Raw genomic sequence first — 25,665 nt, forward strand, 5'->3', positions numbered from 1 at the left:
ATATATAGCCTCAATACCAATGTGACTTAGGAGAGTCCTAAGGTCAGTTACAGTTTTTAAAAAAATTCCTGAAGGAGGATGTATTGGTAGAAAATATAATTGATAGGAAAAATATGATTGTATGAAAAATAAATATACTTGAATTTACCAAAATTGAAACATCTGTTAAAAGTGAATTCTTGAAGTGATTCTTTTTATTCCCTTAATAAGGCTTTAAAAAATCCCTTATGATTATCAATTCAACTAAATTTTATTAATAAGCAGTATATCTACCAATAGACATTTAAAATAATATATAATAGTGATGTCCAAATTTTTCTGTTTACTTGCTTGTATATTGTCCTTAGCTCCATAATTGGGTCCAGTAACAGGTATGTTTGTGAACACATCAGAAATCTTGGTTTTTATGAGAATCCCAACTGGGTCAAATGCAGAGGAACTATACTGACAGAAACATACTTTTAAAGAATAATATATGTTAAAATATGATCATTTGATTTTAGAGGATTTATGTGACTCAAATTTCTAAAATTAGTATTAGTGTTTGGTTTTATAGTGTTTAGAATTGTAGGTATTTTCAATTTTTAACAAATTTTAGATTTGTATTTCTTATTTTGGGAAATTAAATTTTGTTTCTGATGAATGAGAATTTTTTTCTTTCAATGAAAGACACCACATTTTTTTGTATATAGATTAAATCATTAAATCAGTGTTTGCTAACCTAAGGTACTATTGAATCCAAGCCTTTATTCTCGAACTGTGGGAAAACAGAATTCGGGGCAGAACCAAGTAGAGGTTACAGGAAAGTTCTTGACTCAAGGACTAATCAATACTATTGGTACTTTTCCAAGACCTGATTAGCATAAATTTTGACCAGTAGTTTTGGCTATGAGCTATATAAAACCCTGAACACTTAGGAGTGAATACACTCAGGAGTGAATACACTTAGGAGTGAATACACTTAGGAGGAAACCCCTCTCAGGTCCCCTCTTGACCTGTAAGAGTTTTCTTTCCATCTTACTTGAATAAATCCTACTGCTTTCACTCTTTCCTTCCAGAATTGTCTGTGAATTTCATTCTTCGAATTTGAGAGGTAAGAACCCAGAAAGAAATTGTGATGAGCTACTTGGATCTACGGTAATACTTAAATTATGGGCATAGCTCACCATTTAATGCTGCAACAGTCCACTTGATAGTAGTGGAGAAGAATTCCTGCTTTGCCAGCTGTGACTCTTGGAAATGACACCAGCAAGCATTTCCTACTGTGATTAGTTATTAATGCTAAAAAAGACTTGCTTTACTGCAAAGGCCTGCAACATGTAGACTTTACCCACCAACAGAAGTAGAGAATCTAGTTTTATCTTAATCTCTGGTTTCATTATGATTACAAAGAGATTTTAGAACTATGTAGAGGAGTTGTGGAAGCTAGAAAGAAATTTTGCAACACATCATAATCATTCAGAGATTTTTGTTTTTTCTTTACCTCTGGAGAAAACATTTTTTTTCTGCCTGAAATATCTGTGGTTCTTTTTGTTAACTAGAAAGATATTAGACAGTGGGTGAATTTGGTTGAAAATCATAATTTTAATATACATCTTGATACCACAGAACTATAGGAAAAAATTGGGAAATAGTAGCTTAATGAAATTATTATGATACTTGGAAGCATTTTTATTTTTTAAATATAGAACGTTGATAAGAAAGTCCTAGCCAATGGTTTTGTTTTCATTGAATTTGGAAATCTAGTTCTGTTTGAAGTGAGTTGCATAAAATATTTTAAAGATCTACATATATATTTCCTGTAGTTCAAATCTTTTGTTGCATTCTGACGTCTCTCAATTAAAACCATGTTCACTGAACCTGTAAGGAACTGAGAAAGGAGTCTTGTGGAGAAAAATGTCAAACATATTTTCTGTGCTGTTGTTGAGCTGCCCTGATCTTGATGGGGTACAATTATTACTTAGGTGTTGATTCTAGTAGCAAGTTAAAAGGAGGGAATTTGAAACCTAGTGTTTTCCAAAGATTAGAAATAAAAACAAAGAAAGTGAAACAAACAAAAATACAGCAAAAGCTCAAGCTCTGATTTTGGAGTTGATTTGTGAGACTGAAAGACTAATGCTTTTCATAATATTGCACGCTGGCTGTAAGCAGGAGGCAGAGCAGATAGAATGGCTGCAGATGCATAATTACATGACTGCCTCTGTCTTCTCTGGGACTTTTTAAATAGAAATAATGTTACTCTTGAGAGTGCACAGCTGGACTTTTGTGCTCTGGTGGTAACCAGTCTTAGAAGAGAATGAGTATGTCATGCTTCATTGCCACTGCTTTTAGTATTTATTGTTTGTAAGCTTGGTTTCAAGAATGTTGCTGGAAGTAAGAAGAAAGAAGGGAAATAGGTCTTGAAGCAAACAATAATAAAATAGATCTATCACTGTGACTGTGCAACAGGGAGTGAAGTAATTTAAGATGTATTACTTTTTTTTAAAGAAAAAATATAAGATAAAAAAATGAATGGTTTATTCCGTTGTCCTCTCAGTGGTAGTTTTTATTTAAATATCACACCTTTGATATTGCAGATTTTTAAAAAATAAAATTACTTTTCTTTTAAAACTAAGGATATGTGTCAGTTTCTGCATGGGATTGGTTGACAGTTTGAGAATGAGTAAGGACATACCTTGGAACTTGCAATGTTATATCCTTGAGGAAATTATGGTATAAGCAGATACCACAAGAAATCCCTACCAAAATGTCATTTCTTAAAGAAAAACACTAAGTCTGTCTGTCTGTCTTTCTCTCTCTCTCTCTAAGAAAGATTTTATTCTCTTGAACTAACAGGAGCACCAATAGTAGTTGATTAGGTAATGGAGTTTTAAGTTGAATGTTACATGTATGTGCACATGATATCGTGTGTTTGTGTGTGTGTGTACAAACATGGGTGTCTAGGTATTTGCCCTAAAGCCTAAGCATTTTTCTGAATGAATTGATAAATGGGCTAAAGCAGGTGGGAGAAGTGAATATAGGCAAAATCAATCAACTTGGAGCCTTAAAGGATCTCATGTTTTGGATTTCAGCAGTATAGTAAGGATTACTTGGTAATTTTACTGATTTAGGACAGTTACAGTTTAATGATTTGAACAGAATTACTAATAAGGATGTAAGTGTTTATTATTTATTTTTTATCCCTATTTCATCGTCTATTCAATAAATACTTTGGAACTTTTGTTAAACAGTTGGATTAAACATGTCCTACCATAAAACTTTAAAAATTATTTTTGAAACAACAAACTTTAAGATAATATTGATTCTTTTATAATTTACTTCATTATCTTTACATTTTTAACTAGAGGAAAAGAAAAAAAAGAAAAAATCAACTTTATTATCAAGAGATCATAGATACATTGTGATATATAATGTTTGAGATAATTTTTTCTATACATTAATATATGTCCATAACTAAATGAACAACAAAATTTTTAAACTTGCTTCCCTTTTCATATTGTAGAGCAAGCTATGAACCACTTTTTATGTCAATATAGATCTTATCTTAATATTTCATATATGAAAATTCCATATATATTCAATAAAATCATATATGTGATAACCATTGACAATATTCAGTAATTAGAAGATATTATGTGGAGTTGTTAATCCTCACAGTTAAAATTTCTCATAAGAACTTTGAGAATTTATTAAGTGATTTGAAATTTAGTTGAGTTAATCACTGTTACAAGTCATTATTATGAGTATGACTATTTTTAATGTAGTTTAACATAAAATGATCTTTTTAATTTTGTCAATAGCTTGCTGACTGACCTTGGTCCAGTAACTCAACCTTTCTGATCCTTGTGTTTCTCAAATGTGCAATAGTACAGAATTTTTAACGTAAAATTGAAAGAATTACAAGAGATATTTTTTTGCAGATTACTTTGCATATTGATAGGTGCATATTAAATACTCAATAATAGATGGTAAATATTAAAATCACTCTATATTAAGAGATTTTTCTCCTTTTATAAGCATTTCATGGTCACACATGCTGAGAGAACCTATACTGTACAAAAGGATAAGCACATAAATTAAAAGAAAAAAAAATCCTTCTTTTTATTTTAATCTAGTAGAGAAAAAAAATGTTAGCAGAGAAATTTGCAATACCACGATTGTGCTATTTTGAAAGTTCGGTCAAAGCTTTTTGTGAACCTGCCTGTAAGTAATGAGGAACCTGTGTGAGTTCATGTTTTCACTTGCTTTGATTATGAATAGGCCACGTTAATGATCAGTTCAGTATGTGCTTTGGCCAGAACACTTTGGAAATACAAGAGTGGAAAACTATTGCCCTGAGCAGTAGAAAGTCTAGGTGAATTCAACATTTCTATTTTTTCTGATGTTGAATAGGTTACTAAATTAGAGTCAGGATGATATTATTAACAAACAGATTTGGTTGTATTTTCATGGAATTTAACTTTCGATATTTGTTCAAATCCGCTTATAGCATTATAGTCTGGCTTATAGTGGTTTAATTTGGTGCAGGAGTCTTGATGATATGGTGATAGTCATAAATATTATTTTATGTCTATACTTCATTCTACAACCCACAGAGAAATGTTGCTCAACAATATTTAAATACTGTATTTCATTTCCAGCTCTTTATTTAAGAGACTAAAATATGCAGTTTAGGAGAAATTTTAATAAATCATGAAACACAAAAACAGTATGGAAGACCACTGTACTTGCAAACCTTTGTTGTAATTCCAGAGCTATTCTCTTTGGTCTGTGCTAGGTTATGGTAAAAAAAAAAAAAAAATGTGTGTTTGTGTGCATGTGTTTACATACATACATATAGATGCATATTTATATATGTTGTGTATATAAACACATGTATTTGTGATACAGTGTGACTTTTATTGATATAGATATAACACTTGAATATTTTTAACTTAAAAGAGAGCTTGCCAATATGTTGGGAGTCCTGTGAAAGCTCTTTGATCTTTGTAGTTTTGTAGCAGATAGAATTTTGAAAACTTTGTCCCCCTCAGTAAAGTAAAAGAACTGGTAGAATGTTTGATATACCTTTGATATTTCACCACTGTTTAGTCCAAAAAATGTGGATATTTTAGACACATATATCTCTATATATCCATATATATATATATATATATATATATATATATATACACATACATACATATGTCTCCATATATATTCATCTTCCTGGATTTTTTTGATGTATTCATTTAGTGTGTCATATGCCATTGTCAAAATGAAAATTGATTCATACTCATCAAGTTTTTAGCTTTGCATTGCTGTGACGAAATATCTGAGATAAGCAACTTAAAAGCAGGAAAGATTTATTTTGGCTCATGGTTTTATTGGTTTCTGTACATAGTTAAGTGGCTGCATTGATTTTGGGCCAGTGATGAGGGAGAAATGTTGTGACAGGAGCATATGTTGGAGCAAAATGGCTCACCTCATGACAGCTGGGAAGCAGAGAGAGGGAGGGAGGAAGAGAGAGTAAGAAAGGGAGGAAGGGACTTGGGTTCCAGTATACCCTTTAACAGCATGCTTTCAATGACCTACTTCATCCAACTTGGCCTCCCCTCCTATAGTTTCCACCACTTCCCAGTAGTGCCATCAGCCGGCAATAAGGCCTTTAACCAGGAGCTTTCAGGGGACACTTAAAATCCAAACAACATATTTTGCCCTAGTCCCTGCTCTTGTCCATCTCACAATGCAAAAGGCATTCAGTTCATCTCCCAAGAGTACTCCAGTCTTTACAAGTTCCAGCATTGCTCAGAAGTTCACGGCCAATGTCATCTGTGAAACTCATGGAAGACGTGGCTGTGAGTTCTTATCAAATCAATAAAACTGCATACTTCTAAAACACAATGGCACAGGGCAAACATCTCCTTTCCAAAAGGCAGGAATAGGAAAATAGCAAAGAGGAATCAGATCTATCAAGACTGAAACTCAGTAGGGCAAATATTAAATCCTTAAGCCACCTGACCAATACCCTGTTCACATTGTGGCATGATGTGAGCTCCAGAGTGCTTGGGTGGGCCTCCCCCTATCACCTTGCTTACTGTAGTCCCACATGGCTTCTCTCTTGGGGCAGCTCTGCTTATAACCTGTTTCCCTTTTCAGGTGCTTGATGTTACTGGCACCTCAAACTTATTGGATCTCCATTGTTGCCCCTGTTTCACTTTCACAGCTCACTCTCATCTTGTCAGGAGCTTCTTGTGGGAATTGTTTCCTGCCATATGCTGCCTGGCTTCCCAGGTTATGATTCCAAAAGTCTTGCATTCTGCTTGCTTGCAAATCCATTGCCTCATGGATAACATCAATGTCTGCTGCTAGTAGAAGCAGTAGATAGTTCCTCCTTGGAACTTTGGATGCAGTGATCTCTTGAGTGCTTTTACAGCCTAATGTGGGCGATGAATTCTGGGAAGTCAATTCTCCAGTTGGACCAGTGTGAGGAGGGCATCCTGGGTGCTTTCTTTTCAAAGGAGTTTTCATGTTTATACCCTTGAGCTTGCAGTGTGTGGTGTCTTCCAATTCCTGAGATGGCATCAAGGCATTTTTCCTTTTATCTTGGAGCAAACTTCTTGACTTTTTAATGGCCCACATTCCTATCACCATTCTGGTCCTCTGCGCTCCTATCAGAATTGTCCATTAAGTTCTGCTTAGAGATTTTCTAGTCCACTTTTCCAAACTCCTTCTATAAACCAGTTCCAAAGGCTTCTGAACCACAGTATCATCCATAGTCACAGTAATGACTGCCCCCCTTTTTGGTGTCAATTTTCTGTTTTGTTTTTGTGAAGAATACCTGAGGTAAAGTAAAAGGAGGGAAGTTTTATTTTGACTATAGTTTTAGTCTATGGTCAGCTGGTTCCCTTGCTTTCAGGCCTATGGGCAGGCAGAATATCAGAGAAGTTGAGAGTATGAATTACAGGTTCTTATATTTGTAGGGGGCATTTCAATTCAGCCTTTTAATTTTATGGAAAAAAAAACCTTTGTGTACTTATCTTTCCAAAGGTCACATGGACAGTACCTTAGATTCAGCTCTAGAATGTGTATCTTTTTGAATCCTTAAATTTCTCCACTATTTTTTGGTGAGTATAGAATTTTTTACAGTGTCTGAGTAACAGTAAGATTCCTGTGTTTTACAATGTCTGAGTAATAGATTCTTATCAAAACATGGAAGAGACCTAAGCATCATTGTTTTTTTTTAATTAATTTTTATTGTAAACAAATGGGATACATCTTGTTTCTCTGTACATGAAGTAGAGGCATACCATTTGTGTAATCATACATTTACATAGGGTAATGGTGTTTGATTAAGCATCACACACAAAAAAAGGAAACATCATTGTTTTTAATTTCTTGATACAGTGAAAGTCGCATTGAAAGCAAGGTTCTAGTAATAACTTAAAAATTTGAAATTGCTTCCTAACATGTTAGTTGACCATATATTTTCAGGAACATACTGTTGCAAGATTGTGGTCAGTAGAGGACACAGAGCTTTTGTCTAACCCATACTTCTGGTGTTTACCATATAATTTTTCCAAAAAGAGAAACCTGAACACAGAAGAGCAGACTGCTATTTGAGCCAAGACCATTGAAACATTAAGTCAGAATTCTTCCTAGAAATCAGTAGACTAAGACTGTGTTAGCTCATGTTTCATATTACACAAGAGAAAATAAACTGAAAGGTCAGTTGAACAGTTACAGCATTGCCCTTTTCCAAGGTAATCAGCAGAGCATGTAGCAAAGACGTGAACAGGAGCGTGACTGGAAAGAGAGAGGCTGATAAAGAGGCTGGCAGCTTCAAGTGCTTGGGACAATGCTTGACACTTCTAGGCCTGACCAGATGGGCCATCTCACAGGGCTTACCTTCAGTAATTCTGATTTATTGCATTCAGATGATTTTTTTTTTTCTAGTTAGTCAGGTTTTCACTTTGCCAGAAGAACCCAGAAATTTTAATATTGACCATTAATCATACCTTGGTAAACTGCAAGGGCAATATATTATTAATTTGCTTGCAACCATGAGACAAGGCACAGTGATTAAAATTAATTTCTAGCTACATTTTGTTAATTTATTATAATTAATTAATCTGTTAAGAAGTCAAAATATGTTTACATTAATGGCTATATAGTTGGTTGTTTAAGTTGTCTTTAACCTTATAATATTTCCATTATGGTAAACATAGACTTCTAGAAATAAGTGCTTTATTATTAAAAGAAATGAATCATATAATGCTTACTAAATAGACTGTATCAATTAATGAATTAAATAGGAACATGTTTAAAAAAAATTGTGGGATTTAGACGTAGAAGGATTTCAGCAACAGTCTCCCCTGACCTACTTACATCTGTCTCAGTACCAGAATTAGGAAAGAACAATTAATAAATAATAGCCACTCTTTAGTTTGAGGACAGTATTTTAAATAGTATTGACTTTAAAAGAGAACAATTTTGAATTGACCTCATTTCCTCCCATTCTCTCAATTTTAACAAAAAATTATTTTTATGTAATCATTTGTTATTTATCTGTTTAGAACCACACACTTGGTCTTGATATACACCGATGTTGGTAAAATGAATTCTTAAGATTAAAATATTTTCTTACATAGCTAATTTGTTTGCCATATAGGACATTAAGGAGGAAGGATAAGGAATTGATTGAAGATTCTTTTCATTTTCTCTTTCTTACTAGGCAGAATTTGCCCCCGTGGGGTCTTTATTTCCCCACACATCCATTTTGTAGTGCTTTTGATTGATTATTTGTATCCACATTTGTTGAAACCCTAAAATCCAGTGTAATTTTGTTTGGAGATGGAGCCTTTGGTAGGCAATTTGGCCATGAGGGTGGAGCCTTCATGATAGGATTAGAATCCTTATAAGAAGGCACAGAGGAGATCTTGTTGTTTTTCTCTTCTCTAACATGTGAAGATCCAAGGAGAAGACAGACATCTGAAAACCAGGATGAGTGCATTCTCCAGACATAGATCTGATGGAACCTTGATCTTGGATGTCACAGTTTCTAGAACTGTGAGAAATAATTGCTTGTTGTCTAAACCATTGTCTATGGTAGTTGTTTAGAACAGCTTGAGCTCACAAACTTGCAGTATCTGACCTCTTCCAGGTGTCTTTCAGATACTGAAATTATCTGAGTTGTTTGCAAATCACAACCTTTGTAAACCAGAGTTAAACCAGAGTTTGAGGCTTGGAGGGTCAGTGGGATTGAGTGAATCAGGGATGTACATATACTAGGTATAGTAGAATTATAGTGAATTTTGTCTTTCTTATATTTTAATAGGCTTTTGATTTTTCTGTGTTGATCTCAAATCCCAAAATCTTACTGAATACTTCTATTTTTCTAATAGTATGCTTATTTGTTAATTTCGTGTGAAAGGTATTATGTTAAGAGATTTAGGTACATTATTTTTATCATCAAAGTAACCTTATGAGGTAGGTTTTATTATTGTCATTTCAGATTAGGAAATTTGGTCTTAGTTACAGCTATTAAAAGGCGGGATTGGGATTCAAATTCAGGCATAATAATCTAATCTGAAACGTAACTCTGTCCATTTTATCACTATTGTCTAGAGACAATCTGGCCAATAATAGGTGCTCTCTAAGTATATACTAGGTGCCAATCTTTCTGGTGCTTGGAATATGTCAGGGTCCAGAACAGATAATTTACCTTGTCTTTGTGGAATTAATAGTCTGGCTGCTTGCATATGTTAAGGCTTTATCAATGCCCTGTAAAATGTTTTCTGCTGTTCTGTCTCCCACTTACAATAAAAAATGTCTTAAAGGCATGAACTTTGTATTTCATCTCTTTCCTCAATGACTAGGTTAGTATAAGATAAACAGTAGATGTTCACTAATGTTTGTGTAATAAATAGATGGATTTCACTACTTCTTGTCACCTGTTCCTAAGTGTTCCCATTCTGACAGATGAAGTCAAGAGTATAATGCTAAACTGGTTGCAGATAGGAAATGATACTAAAAATTGAAATGGAATTTTGAAAATTTATGCATATATTTTGGTGTAATGACATTTGAATATTAATAATAAAGTATAACATTTAAAAATAAGAAATCACATTGCTGTAGAATGGAATGTTCTTCAGCAGTTCATATATATATATATATATATATATATATATGTATATGTAAAGACTTGGTCTCCAGGATGGTGGCATTGGGAAGCAATGTAGGCCTTTAGGAGGTGGGACCTTGTGAGAGTTCCTTAGATCATTGTGGCTTGCCCTTGAAAGGGATCATGAGACCCCAGACTTTCTTTTTCTCTCTCAGCACTGGTTCAAGATCTGACCCTTTTACTTTTACATTTGCACCTGCAATGATAAGCTGCCCTCAGCAGAGGCCAAACTAAAGGTGCCACCAATTCTTGGACTTGTATCTCCAAATCTACAAGCTAAGTAAGCCTCTTCTACTTAAAAAGTTAATTGCCTCAGGTATTTCATTGTGGTAACACAAAACTGACTAATATACATGAATACTGTGATGTCAGTTTTAAAACTCTTTCCATTGCTCAATCTTGTATAAAAAAGAATAATGGTATTTTTAATAGTCTGTTTAATAAAGACTCCATTAATCTATGGATTCTCCCTACCAAAATTCATCTTTCAAACTAATCCCTTTAAAACATGTCTCTGATTATGTCAGTTGTCTCCACTATAAGACTTTTAAGGGTTTTTATTTTTTATTCAATTTATTATCTGAGTGAAAATCACCTTTTCTAGGATCCCTCCACATTCTTCTGCTCTGACTACATATAGTTAGTTGTCATGTGGACAAGAACCACCTAATTTTTACATATGTAATACTCTTTTCTGTCTTCTCTCCAGCTGTCAAAATGTAACTCAAGTATTCATTCTTCAAAATGTAACTCAAGTGTTAGCCACTCCCTAAAGCCTTTGCTTATCTCCTTCTCTCAGAACCTCTAATTCCTTCCTGTTGTCTTAGTTCTTATTGTGTTAACTCTCACTTATTTCTGCTTCAACCTGACAAGCATGGTTTGAACAGTGTTTTCCACTGGACTGAGGAACATCTTGATACAAGGATCTTGTTCATAACCATATTAGTAGCATATAATAAATATCTTTATATAGCAATAAACATGTTCTTTTTATAGTTAAATAATTGCTCTTGTTTGGAAAACAAAATATTCACTTTAAAGTCTCATTTCACAGCTGTAATATATGAATAATTTTGCATATTCTGGATACTTTTCCTTAAAAAAAGAAAGTTTTTGCTAGATACCCAAAGACTTTTTAAAGACTGATTTAAAAATCTATTTTTCTTAAAACTGAAGTAAACCAAAATGCTACTTCCCCTTTCTTTAATCTTGTTTCCATCCTTCTTAGCTATTAAAATTTCCTCTTGAGCTTTTATTTCTTCTTTTTCTTGCTTGTAAACTAAGTCTCCCCTAGGAAGTGGCCAATAAAATTAAATCTCAAAAATTAAGCTAGCAAAGAACGGATTTCCCTGAGGGGTTTCGTGAGTTTTAGGCCCACTCAGAAGCCCTTGGGAATGGATTCTACATCCAAGACATTTCTAGATAAGGCATGATCCATCTTCCCTGACATATCTCCTGTGTTCACAACCCTGCCTGAAATTAGAGTCTCAGTGCTGATCTAGGATGAATCATCTTCCAGAACACAGAGTTTAGCCTGTTTTTATTTTTTCTTCCCTATCTTTGTCTCCTGCTGCTTCCTTATAGAAACTGCCCCCCATCAATATAACCTACTTAACATTCTCCCAGACATTACATAACTACACGTTTAAATCAATATGGAGTATCTAGTATGTGTTATATGTTAGTATGCCTGAATCTATAATTCTTTTTCTAGCAGAGAAAAATTGGTAGGTATTCTCAAACACTTGGAATTTGAGGGGAAAAATCTTAATGTTTCCTGATAATTAACATGTACCTTAAAAATCAAAAGAAATGTTATAAATCAATAAAAATTGACACATTTTTAAAGTATAATAAAGTGCTGCCACTTCCAGGTGGAGAAAATTTACAGTTAACATTTATTGACCACTTGTTGGCTATAGTGGGTAAGGCTCCCACCCTGATTTCATTGATTCCCTGTGACCTATGAGTTTTCTCCCAACTTTAGAAGGGAAGAAAATAAGAAAAACATATTAAGTGACTTGTTCAAGGTCACATATAGCATGTAACAGAGTTAGGATTTAAAGCTAGACTTTTTTTTCCCCCTAGAGACTAAGCTATTATTATTATCCAGCATTCATTATTTAATTTTAAGATTAATAATTCTAAGTATAAGACTTCAAAAGATGACTTTTAATTTGAGATTTAAATATACCTGTTGTGATTGTTGATGATATGCCTCTACTACTTTTTACCTTCTTGACCTTGGGTAACTTATGTACTTATCTGTGACTCTTATCTTTTCTTTCATAAAAAGGGGATTAAAAATATCAATGTAGAGATCAAGTCTAATAATATTTATAACAATTTTTTGTATCTGTACAAAATACTAGTTCCTATATTAACTTCATTCTGTGTTGTTGGTCATGAAAAACTTGACCTAGTTTTTAAATATCTATAAATTCTCAGCAAAATATTAAGAGAGACTACTGTAGCCCGAGAGGGCACAGGCATGATGAGCTTGCTGTATCCTCAGGCATTTTCTTCTTTGAGCCACAGTGATTTCAAAGTGGAATGTGCATTCCTCTATCAGAAGCTATAGGGCTGACCTTGAGGGAAGTCAAGATATTTAGTTAAAGTAATATGATGCTATAATCCTGTTTTCATTGAAATTTTACCAAATGGAACATTTGAACATACGTTATGAAACTTTTTAGGAATGATTACTTTTTAAACTTAAATCTAAAACTGTGTTTTTAAAGTATTTACAACCACATCAACAGTAAAACTATTACATTTATTCAGCTTTCCAAGTGTATGCTTTTTTAAGAAATCAGTAATTTTCTTTGCATTGCAATGTGTATGTGTGCAAAGTTTTGCCCTAAGTTCAGATATTTTTGTTGATTATGTCATATCATTTGATCATTTTATTCCTTGTTACTATTTGTGGCATTTAATATAGTTTAGATTTACCTTATACAGGAAAGTATAGTTGATATATGAAACAGATTGAAAAAAAAATACTTCTCATAGGATTTGAAGAGTTTGCATTGGTATTCCACCAGATCCATAGATTTAGTTTGTCCAGGTGAGTATTTTAGTATTTTGAAACAGTTACTAATATTTAAATTAAGAAGAGTTCATAGGAGTGAGAGCCTTTCTGAAAAGAGCAGGCTCCGAGTCCCGGAGCTGCCGCAGCGCAGTGTACTCCTGCAAAGAACCAGCGGAGAGCCTCGATCTGCAAGCAGCCTCAGGGATAAGGGCAGGGCAGCCGGAGACCTCTTCAGGCGGCTCTGCCCACTCTGGCTGCGGGCTCTCTTCACGGGGCGATCCAAGATGGCGGCCTAGAGGGAGACTGCACCCCCAGTCGCTCCAGAACCCTGGAGTTAAGAAGGGGAGGTATTGAGAGACTTGGACTGAAGTGGAGCCACGGGTGAGTCTGCCCACTGGGTAAAGCTCGGCCCGGGTGGCAGGCCCAGATAGAGGTGGCTTATCGGAGCCGGGCAGGGCAGCTAGAGTCATCCACAGGCAGTCCTGCGCACTCCGGCGGTGGGCCCCGCCCACACAGCCAGCTTCTCCAGGTTCTCGGAACGGAACTGGCCCGCTAGTGAGAGCCTTTCTGAACAGAGCAGGCTCTGAGTACCGGAGCCGCTGCAGCGCAGTGTACTCCTGCAAAGAACCAGCGGAGAGCCTCGATCTGCAAGCAGCCTCAGAGATAAGGGCAGGGCAGCCAGAGACCTCTTCAGGCGGCTCTGCCCACTCTGGCTGCGGGCTCTCTTCACGGGGAGATCCAAGATGGCGGCCTAGAGGGAGACTGCACCCCTGGTCGCTCCAGAACCCAGGAGCTAAGAGGGGGAGGCATAGAGAGACTCGGACTAAAATAGAGCCACGGGTGAGTCTGCCCACTGGGTAAAGCTCAGCCCGGGTGGCAGGCCCAGATAGAGGTGGCTTAGCGGAGCCGGGCAGGGCAGCTTGAGTCTTCCCAAGGTAGTCTTCCACACTCCGGCAGTGGGCTCTTCCCACACGGCCAGCTGCACGGTGCAGGCCCACAGTGAGAGCATTTCCGCACAGAGCCAGTTCCAAAACGTGGAACCAGTAGGGGGCTAGGGGCAGTATTCTTCGAATGAGCTGCTTTATCAGATTCCTCCAAGACATCAGGCTACTGAAGGCTGGGAGGTGATACACTGGAAATCTACTGGGACACTATAAGCCAATAGTGGAAAACTGCAATATCTCAGGGTCCCACTGACAACTGACCATTATGAGAAAACAAGGGAAGAAAATGTCCCAAACAAACCTAGATACTACATCAATAAAACCCAATGACAGCACAGCAGAAGAAATGTCAGAAAGGGAGTTCAGAATGTACGTAATTAAAACGATCAGGGAAGCTAATGAGGAGATGAAAGAGCAAATGCAGGCATTGAAGGAGGAGATGAAAGAGCAAATGCAGGCATTAAATGATCGCACCAATCAACAGTTAAAAGACCAAATACGGGAAGCAAGAGATCATTTCAATAAAGAGTTAGAGATACTGAAAAAAAACCAAACTGAAATCCTTGAAATGAAGGAAACAATAAACCAAGTTAAAAACTCCATAGAAAGCATAACCAATAGGATAGAACACCTGGAAGACAGAACCTCAGACATTGAAGACAAAATATTTAACCTTGAAAACAAAGTTGAACAAACAGAGAAGATGGTAAGAAATCATGAACAGAATCTCCAAGAACTATAGGATATCATGAAAAGGCCAAATTTGAGAATTATTGGGATTGAGGAAGGCTTAGAGAAACAAACCAAAGGAATGAACAATCTATTCAATGAAATAATAACAGAAAATTTCCCAAATCTGAAGAATGAAATGGAAAACCAAGTCCAAGAGGCTTATAGAACTCCAAACATACAAAATTACAACAGACCCACACCAAGGCACATTATAATGAAAATACCTAACATATAAAATAAAGACAGAATTTTAAGACTATGAGAGAAAAGAACCAAATTACGTTCAGGGGGAAACCAATACGGATATCAGCAGATTTTTTAATCCAGATCCTAAAAGCTAGAAGGGCCTGGAACAACATATACCAAGCCCTGAAAGAAAATGGATGCCAACCAAGAATCTTATACCCAGCAAAACTTACCTTCAAATTTGACGATGAAATAAGATCCTTCCATGATAAACAAAAGCTAAAGGAATTTACAAAAAGAAAGCCAGCATTACAGAACATTCTCAGCAAAATATTCCATGAGGAAGAGATGAAAAACAACGATGCAAATCAGCAACAGGAGGTGCTAGCCTAAAGGAATAGCCAAATAAAGGAGAAACCAAATCATGTCAAAAACAAATATGAGTCAATTGACTGGGAATACAAATCATATCACAATAATAACCCTGAATGTTAATGGCCTGAATTCATCAATCAAAAGACACAGACTGGCAGATTGGATTAAAAAGAAAAATCCAACAATATGCTGCGTGCAAGAGACTCATCTCATAGAAAGAGACACCCATAGACTAAAGGTGAAAGGATGGGGGAAAACATACCATGCACAGGGACACAGCAAAAAAGCTGGAGTATCCATCCTCATCTCAGATAATGTGGACTTCAAACCAAAACTAGTCAGAAGGGATAAAGAAGGACATTACATGCTGCTTAAGGGAAGCATAAATCAGCAAGACATAACAATCATAAATATCTATGCCCCTGAACATTGGCTCATCCACGTACGTCAAACAAATCCTTCTCAATTCCAGAATTCAAATAGACCACAACACAATAATACTAGGCGATTTTAACACACCTCTCTCACCACTGGATAGATCGTCCAAACAAAAATTGAATAAAGAAACTATAGATCTCAACAACACAATCAGCAATTTAGACTTAACGGACATATATAGAATATACCATCCAACAAAGAATGAATACACTTTCTTCTCAGCAGCACATGGATCCTTCTCTAAAATAGACCATATTTTATGCCACAAAGCTACTGTTAGTAAATACAAGAAGATAGAGATACTACCTTGTACTCTATCAGATCATAATGGATTGAAATTAGAAATAAATGACAGAATAAAAAACAGAAACTTCTCCAATACCTGGAGACTAAATAATACACTATTATATGATGAATGGATAACAGAAGACATCAGGAGGGAAATAAAAAAATTCTTAGAAGTAAACGAGAACAAAGACACATCATATCAAAATCTCTGGGACACTATGAAAGCAGTACTTAGAGGAAGATTTATTTCATGGGATGCATTCAAAAAAAGAAGTAGAAATCAACAAATAAACGACTTAACACTACAGCTCAAAGCACTAGAAAAAGAAGAGCAGACCAATACCAAAAGTAGTAGAAGACAGGAAATAGTTAAAATCAGAGCCGAAATCAACGAAATTGAAACAAAAGAAACAATCGGAAAAATTAACAAAATAAATAGTTGGTTCTTTGAAAAAATAAATAAAATTGATAAACCCTTAGCCACACTAACAAAGAGAAAGAGGGAGAAAACTCAAATTACTAAAATTCGGAATGAACAAGGAAACATCACAACAGACACGAGTGAAATACAAAACATAATTAGAAGCTATTTCGAAAATCTATACTCCAACAAAACAGAAAACCTCGAAGACATCAACAAATTTCTAGAGACATATGAACTACCTAAACTGAACGAGGAGGACATACACAACTTAAATAAACCAATTTCAAGTAATGAAATAGAAGAGGTCATCAAAAGCCTACCAACAAAGAAAAGTCCAGGACCAGATGGGTTCTCAGCCGAGTTCTACAAAACCTTTAAAGAAGAGCTCATTCCAATACTCCTCAAACTATTCCATGAAATAGAAGAGGAGGGAACCCTACCAAACTCATTCTATGAAGCCAATATCACCCTGATACCTAAACCAGACAGAGACACATCAAGGAAAGAAAATTTCAGACCAATATCCTTAATGAACATCGATGCAAAAATTCTCAACAAAATTTTAGCAAATCGCATACAAATATATATTAAAAAGATAGTGCACCACGATCAAGTGGGTTTTATCCCAGGGATGCAAGGTTGGTTCAACATTCGGAAATCAATAAATGTCATTCACCATATCAACAGACTTAAAGTTAAGAATCACATGATTATTTCAATAGATGCAGAAAAAGCATTTGATAAAATACAGCATCCCTTCATGCTCAAAACACTAGAAAAAATTGGGGTAGTGGGAACATTCCTAAACATTATAAAGGCCATCTACGCTAAGCCCATGGCTAATATCATTCTAAATGGTGAAAAACTGAAAGCGTTCCCCCTAAAAACTGGAACAAGGCAGGGATGCCCTCTTTCACCGCTTCTATTCAACATCGTCCTTGAGACTCTAGCCAGAGCAATCAGACAAACCAAAGAAATTAAAGGGATACGAATAGGAAAAGAAGAACTCAAACTATCCCTGTTCGCTGATGACATGATTATATATTTAGAGGAACCTGGAAATTCCACCAGAAAACTTTTAGAACTCATAAGTGAATTCAGTAAAGTAGCAGGTTACAAGATCAATGCTCATAAATCCAATGCATTTTTATACATAAGTGATGAATCTTCAGAAAGAGAAATTAGGAAAACTACCCCATTCACAATAGCATCGAAAAAAATAAAATACTTGGGAATCAATCTCAGAAAAGAGGTGAAAGACCTCTACAATGAGAACTACAGAACACTAAAGAAAGAAATTCAAGAAAACCTTAGAAGATGGAAAGATCTCCCATGTTCCTGGATAGGCAGAATTAATATCGTCAAAATGGCTATACTACCTAAAGTGCTATACAGATTCAATGCAATTCCAATTAAAATCCCAATGATGTACCTTACAGAAATAGAGCAAGCAATTATGAAATTCATCTGGAAGAATAAAAAACCTAGAATAGCTAAAGCAATCCTCAGTAGCAAGAGCGAAGCAGGGGGTATTGCAATACCAGATCTTCAACTCTACTACAAAGCAATAGTAACAAAAACGGCATGGTATTGGTACCAAAATAGAGAGGTAGATCAATGGTACAGAATAGAGGACATGGACACAAACCCAAATAAATACAATTTTCTCATACTAGACAAAGGTTCCAACAATATGCAATGGAGAAAAGATAGCCTCTTCAACAAATGGTGCTGGGAAAACTGGAAAACTATATGCAATAGAATGAAATTAAACCCCTATCTCTCACCCTACACAAAACTCAACTCAAAATGGATCAAGGACCTCGGAGTCAGACCAGAGACCCTACATCTTATAGAAGAAAAAGTAGGTCCAAATCTTCAACTTGTTGGCTTAGGATCAGACTTCCTTAACAGGACTCCCATAGCACAAGAAATAAAAGCAAGAATCAACAACTGGGATAGATTCAAACTAAAAAGCTTTCTCTCAGCAAAGGAAACTATCAGAAAGGTGAAGAGAGAGCCTACAGAGTGGGAGAATATCTTTGCCAACCATACTTCAGATAGAGCGCTAATTTCCAGAATTTATAAAGAACTCAAAAAACTCTACACCAAGAATACAAATAATCCACTCAACAAATGGGCTAAGGAAATGAACAGACACTTCACAGAAGAAGATGTACAAGTAATCACCAGATATATGAAAAAATGTTCAACATCCCTAGTAATAAGGGAAATGCAAATCAAAACTACCCTAAGATTTCATCTCACCCCAATTAGAATGGCGATTATGAGGAACACAAGCAACAATAGGTGTTGGCGAGGATGTGGTGAAAAAGGAACACTCATACATTGCTGGTGGGGTTGCAAATTAGTGCAGCCACTCTGGAAAGCAGTGTGGAGATTCCTCAGAAAGCTTGGAATGGAAACACCATTTGACCCAGCTATCCCACTCCTTGGCCTATACCCAAAGGACTTAAAATCAGCATACTACAGAGATACAGCCACATCAATGTTCATTGCTGCTCAATTCACCATAGCCAGATTGTGGAACCAACCTAGATGCCCTTCAGTTGATGAATGGATAAAGAAACTGTGGCATATTTATACAATGGAATATTACTCCGCAATGAAGAATGATAAAATTATGGCATTTGTAGGCAAATGGTCGAAATTGGAGAATATCATGCTAAGTGAGATAAGCCAATCTCAAAAAACTAAAGGACGAATGATCTCGCTGATAAGCGGATGAGGACATATAATGGGGGTGGGACGGGCTAGCATTAGGTTTAGGGTTAGGTTTAGAGTTAGGCTAAGGAGAGCGGTAAGAATGAAGGAAAGAAGGACTGTGTAGAGGGAAAAGAGGGGTGGGAGGGGTGGGAGGGGTGGGGGGGAGGGGAAAAATAAAATAAACATCATTACCCTATGTAAACGTAAAAAAAAAAAATAAATAAAAAAAAAAAAAAAAAAAGAGTTCATAGAAAGTCTGGAGGTTCCCCCCCCCCCATCCCATTTTGGAATTATTACTGATTGCTAACAATGATCTGTAGCTATGAAATAGAGGCTGTAGCTTTTGAATGGGCTTCCACTTTCCATCCAGCAGTTTCTTATTTTCTGCTGTTTCCCATATTCTAAGGCCAACCTTGTGTACCCTGGAATAGGGTCTATTCATGAGACTGGGATTATTTAGGGCATAATTTCATATGAACACATTTTATTCTACCTCATTCTTCTTAGTGACTCTTGTGGAATTTGTTGTTTCGATATTTCACAAGTTTATTCAGCCAGCTTTCCATTGTGAGTAGGGGGATATTTTTCCTCTGGTTTGTTATTACAAATAATGCCGTAATGAATGTCATTGTACACGTAAGTGTCTGCTTCCTATGTGATATATCCAAAAGGGTAAGTTTCTAAAGAAGGAATTCCTTACTTCAAGAGTGTGTATTTTGAAATCTTTATAGCTGATGCCAAATTGTTGTCTAACTTACATTTCAACAAAATGTTTGAGAATGTCTTTTTGACCAAACTGTACCCTGTCTGCTCAGACTGGTCTTTTAGTGGAAAATGAAGTTTTAGTTATATAGGAGTTTGAAAATCTTTTTTGTTTTTTTAAATTTTAGGTACTTTTCTGTGAATGTTTGGTTTTATTTTTAAAAAATTAATATTTATAATTTTGATCTCTGGAAATTATTTAAAGATTCACTTTTTATGACAGATTTGTAAATTCCAGTGTTGTATTGGATAAACCATTCTTTCCTTACTACCTTGAATGGTCCTTTTATTGTGTACTTAATTTTGGTGTCTACTCAATACTATTTCAGAAACTCAGTTTTGTTCCATAGATATATTTCAAATGTCTTAAGTTTCCCTAATTTTCTGAACGTAGTTCTTATGTGCTAAGTAAAATTTTTATGAATATTTATGGGAGTATCTAGCTATTTTCATAATGAAAAAGTAATATTGCTTTAGGAACACCGTGATTTAATTTTCTTAAGATGGTACTTATTTGTTAAACATAAAAAGAACAATGTAATGGAGAAAGTATAAAATAACCTCATCAAAAAAAGAGTAAAACTGTCACTGATATTAAGGGAATATCTTTCTTGTTATTTTTTTATGCTTATTAGTGGAGAAAAAACCTGATAGAAATGATATAGTAAAACATGAGTGAAATAAATGTGTTAAATTTAATTTTATTTCAAACAATGAAACTAAATGAAATAAAAAATAGTTGAAATTCTTCTATAACTTTCTTTATCTTGATATTTGTTATTCCCATGTGCCCATCTAAGAATAATGGGATTAAAAAGTATTATGATGATAGCCTTAAATTTTACTCAGTGTTAAGTGACTACTATATGATTCTATCTCCCTTTCACTGCTTTTTTTTTTTTTTTAAAAATAATATTTTTACTTTTTCAAATGGGGTTTAGATTTTATGATCACATTGACTCAGTTCCACAATTGGTTTCCATGGTTCTATATTAAATACTCAGCCATATTCCTACAGTGTCTATTCCTGTATGTTTGTTTTTTTAGTCATTTGATTGTTAAACTTTCAATGAAAAAGTTAATTTTTCTTCAAGAATGATTCATTAGTCTTTTTGCCTTAAAACCATTCTTTAAATTTGATTGTTTTATAAAATCTCTTACATTTATATTGGAATTTGTCTTTTATAACATTCTTACATTACCACTTTTCTTTTTTAGAATTATATGACCTTGGCTTTATGTTTTTGCTTTTAATGTGCCGTTTCCTTTTTCTACCTACTAGTCTATGAAGATATTTCTTTAGCTGTTAAATTTTAATAGCTTAAATTATGATATGTTTGGTGTGTGTTTGCTTCCCAAATTTTTCTTGATATGTGCCATGCTTTTTTTAATATGAGGATGTAACTTTGTATTTAAAGAAAAATTTCCAGTTTTGTATCTTTTATAGTCATTTAATTTTCAGTCACCAGCTATCTCTATTTTAATCAATTCTTTGTTTTTCCTTCTCTACTTATTTTAATTTCCACTATTTGTTCATTTTACATTTATTATTGCTAATTCTAATTTGTTTATTATTTTCTAGCAACATATTTTGTTCCTTCAGTCTCATTGAACTTCTCATTCTGTTGTTTGGTCATATAATCTTTTATCTGACTTTTTTGAATTCATTTTTAATTAAGTTGCTGCATGGTATGAAATATCTGTAAAAAATTCTTTGTTCAGCTAGGTTGGTGTTTTTTTTTTTTTGTTAGTCAGCTTCTCATATTTTGTTCCATCTATATCCCCATCTGGATTCATAACATTTTTCTTTTTATATATATATATATATACACACACACACACACACACACACACACACACACACACATATATATATATATATATATATTAGTTGTAGATGGACATAATATCTTTATTTTATTTATTTATTTTTCTGTGGTGCTCAGGATTGAACCCAGTGCCTCACACATGTCAAGCAAGCACTTCTACCACTGAGCCACAAACCCAGCCCTCATGGCACTTTTCATAGAGTTCATAGGTGTGAGGAGGAGCTGCTCAGAATCTTATTTGCATTCCCCAATTCATTCTGTATGCATTTCCCAATTCATTCTGTAGTTTTGTCACCTTCATTTTTGGCAGAGAACACCTGCCACATTTTTACTTCAACAGTTTCTTCCTAGTTTGCTTCTCCCTATATACAGGGGGAAATTAATGAAGATGGGCATCCTTTTTGATGCATCAATATTGAATATGGGGGGAATGGTGAGGGTGTGGAGAACCATGTGCTGTTCTTGGTCTTGTTTGGGAATCTTCAATTTCTTCTAATGGTCATTGGTTTTTGTTGTTGATATGGTATATGTTCTTGCCTTGCTTAGATGCTTTAGGATAAGGCAAAGTATAGTCTTCAGGTCCAAAACGACCCAACTATTTTTGTAGACAATGTGCTATTGGGACACAACCATGCCTGCTCATTAATGTATTATCTGTGGCCCCTTTCATGCTTCAGAGACATGATTGAGTAGCTGTGAGAAGACCATATGGCTGGAAAAGCTTAAAATATTCACCCTCTGCCCTTAATGGGAAAGTTCTCAAAACCCTGACATAGGATAATTTTATTTTTCTTGCTGGATTTTGTTATTTTACTTTCATTTTCTTAGAAGTCATGGGAGAGAGAGTAGGGATTCTCTTTATTATAGCATTGACATAGAAATTGTTATTCTGGTTTTTAAAAGATTCATATAATATTATAGCCATTATATTTCTTATACCCAAATGCTTGAAAATACAAAAAAAAATTAGTTGAATTTGTTTGGTTAATTTGATATAACAATTTTGATATCCTACCAGGTAACATCCTCCCACAAATTATTTATATAATTCCTCTTCAATGATTTTTTGTTATAAGACTAATGCAGTTAATTATGGTTTCCCATTTGGACAGCTATTCAATTTTTTAACTTATTTTCTTTTGTACTTTTTCAAAGGTATAAGAAGTTTAGCGAAATATTGGGCAACATTGGACAGAATGAAGGTGGTATTGATAAGTTTTCCAGAGGCTACGAATCATTTGGCGTCCACAAATGTGGTGATGGTGGCTTATACTGCAAAGAATGGGCCCCAGGAGCAGAAGGAGTTTTTCTCACAGGAGACTTTAGTAAGTATTTTGAAATCATTGAAGTCATTAGAATTTTATTTTGCTATTTAAAACTTAGATGTATATTTCATGTATTCAATATATGAAATTCATAATTACAAATAAATATCTGACTTTGCAGATAGTGCTGCTATCAAATATTTACTTTCATGTAGTACAACTGCTTGTGCTATAGTATGACACATGTATCCTGAAAAAACTTCATGTGCTGTAATAACATGTACCATGTGCTGTAATAACATGTACCAGAAATAAAAAGGTTTATCAGAAAAATTGTATTAGGATTTCAGCTCCAAATTTACTCAAGTAAATTGACAAGTCTGACAAAACCAATAGAAATGTTTGCAATGTGGGTGAAAATACTGGCATAAACCCCCTTTAGCATTTGTTCCTGAATTGTTGGCATCAAAGTTCTTGGATACTCCTCAGCTTTATACCCTTGAGTCTTCAATAAAAGTAAAAATTTTGTCTAGAGGGTAACCTTCATCATTCAGATCTTCTGGTTTTCCTGTTCCCATAACTCTATGAGAAATATCTTCTCAGCATTGTCATCTGCACTGTTAACTTGACAGAACTAGTGCTACAGAAAGCACGATAGTTCAGGAAACCAAACTAAAAAAAAACCTAGTGGGACCTTAACTAACCATTCCTTTTTTAAAAAAAAAAAAAATTAAAGTGTCGTGTATCTTTTTGCCTTGTCTTTATTTTTTTTTTCTGACAATAGTTGAACAAGAAGAAAGTTATTATTTTTTTCAAGCATTATATGAATTAGAAAATCTGTACCAAACTTAAAGGAAAAGAAAATGCATGTTAATCAGCTCACAAATTACAATAGTATTTTTTTATTTGAAAATTTATATGAAGAATAATTAAAATGTGTTGTAGGTGTTTTTTCTAATGATATTAACATGTTTTTAAACACATTTAACTGTATTCATGTGACTTCCATACATTTCAGTTGATGAGTTGAAGCAGAGATAAATAGTTCTATGGACTTAACTCTAATAATCATTTTTAAGAATTCTGTTTCTCACCTTGTTATGCAATGTAACAGAAACTTAACTTTCAAATATATATTTAAATATTTCTTATGAAACTGTTACTTCTTTATCTATTGGTAGAGATTTAAAAATTAATATAACTTTACTTGTGTTTTTTGGTACAGAAATTTAAAATATTGCTTTTGTACTGACCTCTTCCCCCAACCTCCAAATATCATATGAAACAGACTTTTAAAAAGTAGCAGCAAAAAAGCTATCTTATTTATATAATGGATAAATTGACTATTACTTGCATTTAGCTGCAAAAGGAAATTTTCCTAATTTATTTTTTAATCTTAGTGATTAACCATTGTTTATGATAATTTTCAGAGGAAAGTAAAGAATTTGTGGACTTTGATTCTGAATTTTGGAAAATTACACATAATCAAAATATTGTTAGGATGTCTTTCTTGTTTTCTAATCAGATTAAAATTTTATTTCACTATAGATTTATTTTTCTCAGTGCTTACTCATATAATTGCTAGTAAAATTTTATTGTTCTAGTATATTCTTTCTTTTTGTCAGCTGACCTGAGAATATTTTATGTACAAGTGTTTATAGTAGTCAAATACAAAGAATGTTTCAGAAAAGATTTTTAAGAAAGAAATTGCCACATATTGGTGTTTAAAATAAAAAGAAAAGGATTTAGAGTGTGAAAACACAGTTGAGCTCTAAATACTTTTCTTCATGTGTCTCAGTATGAAGAAATATGGGGATAAATGTGACCATATTTGTCTTAACTGCCTAACTGGGTTGCTCTGAGTACCAACTAGCTTGTGAATTTAAAAAATAATGTTTATTGACAAAATTGAAAAAAAACTCTCATTTACAAAGGTTTTTTTTTTTTAATTAAAAATCACTATTAATTTCAAAAGACAGTTGAGCCTTGCAAAAATAATATAGTTTAGTCTGTTTTACCCAAACCAATCTGACTTTCCATATATATTTTAAAAACTACTTGGGAAACAACTTCACATTAAATACAATATACAGATATATCTTTATTTGACAGTGTATGATACAATAATTTCTTTTTTGTTCACTTTTAAAGAATCTGCCTTTTAAAGGGCTAGCAGGTACTTCAGCAAACCAAAAGGATAGTGTGCATGTATTAACATGCATCAGAATTAGAATCTTACCAATTTCTGGGTGAATACTTTAAAGGTTTGAGATAAATTTCTAAAACTTTGAGTACTCTGCAATATAAGACAGACTCATTCTTTAGAAAATTAAGTGTGATTTGAAATGTTCTTGGACTTTTGGTACTAAATCATGTTTATTACAGGTTGCTAAATAATTGAAGAGAACTAGCAGTTTAACAGTATCTAGATGATAATAAGAGAGAATGATAGTAAACTACATGTCAATATAAAATAATTGGGTTCCTATTTGTTATAAC

The 25,665-nt window shown here is 34.3% G+C and overlaps 1 protein-coding gene across 1 annotated transcript in view; it reads left to right on the forward strand.

Annotated features, from left to right (window-relative positions):
• Positions 1-25,665, forward strand: part of Gbe1 (1,4-alpha-glucan branching enzyme 1) — a 260,442-nt gene that overhangs the window by 34,589 nt on the left and 200,188 nt on the right. Inside the window, 1 exon segment of the mRNA XM_047565518.1 lies at positions 23,057-23,226. Within this exon segment, the coding sequence (XP_047421474.1) occupies positions 23,057-23,226 (170 nt within the window).

This window comes from Sciurus carolinensis, chromosome 9 (genome assembly GCF_902686445.1).
Source record: "Sciurus carolinensis chromosome 9, mSciCar1.2, whole genome shotgun sequence".
Taxonomy (NCBI): Eukaryota; Metazoa; Chordata; class Mammalia; order Rodentia; family Sciuridae; genus Sciurus; species Sciurus carolinensis.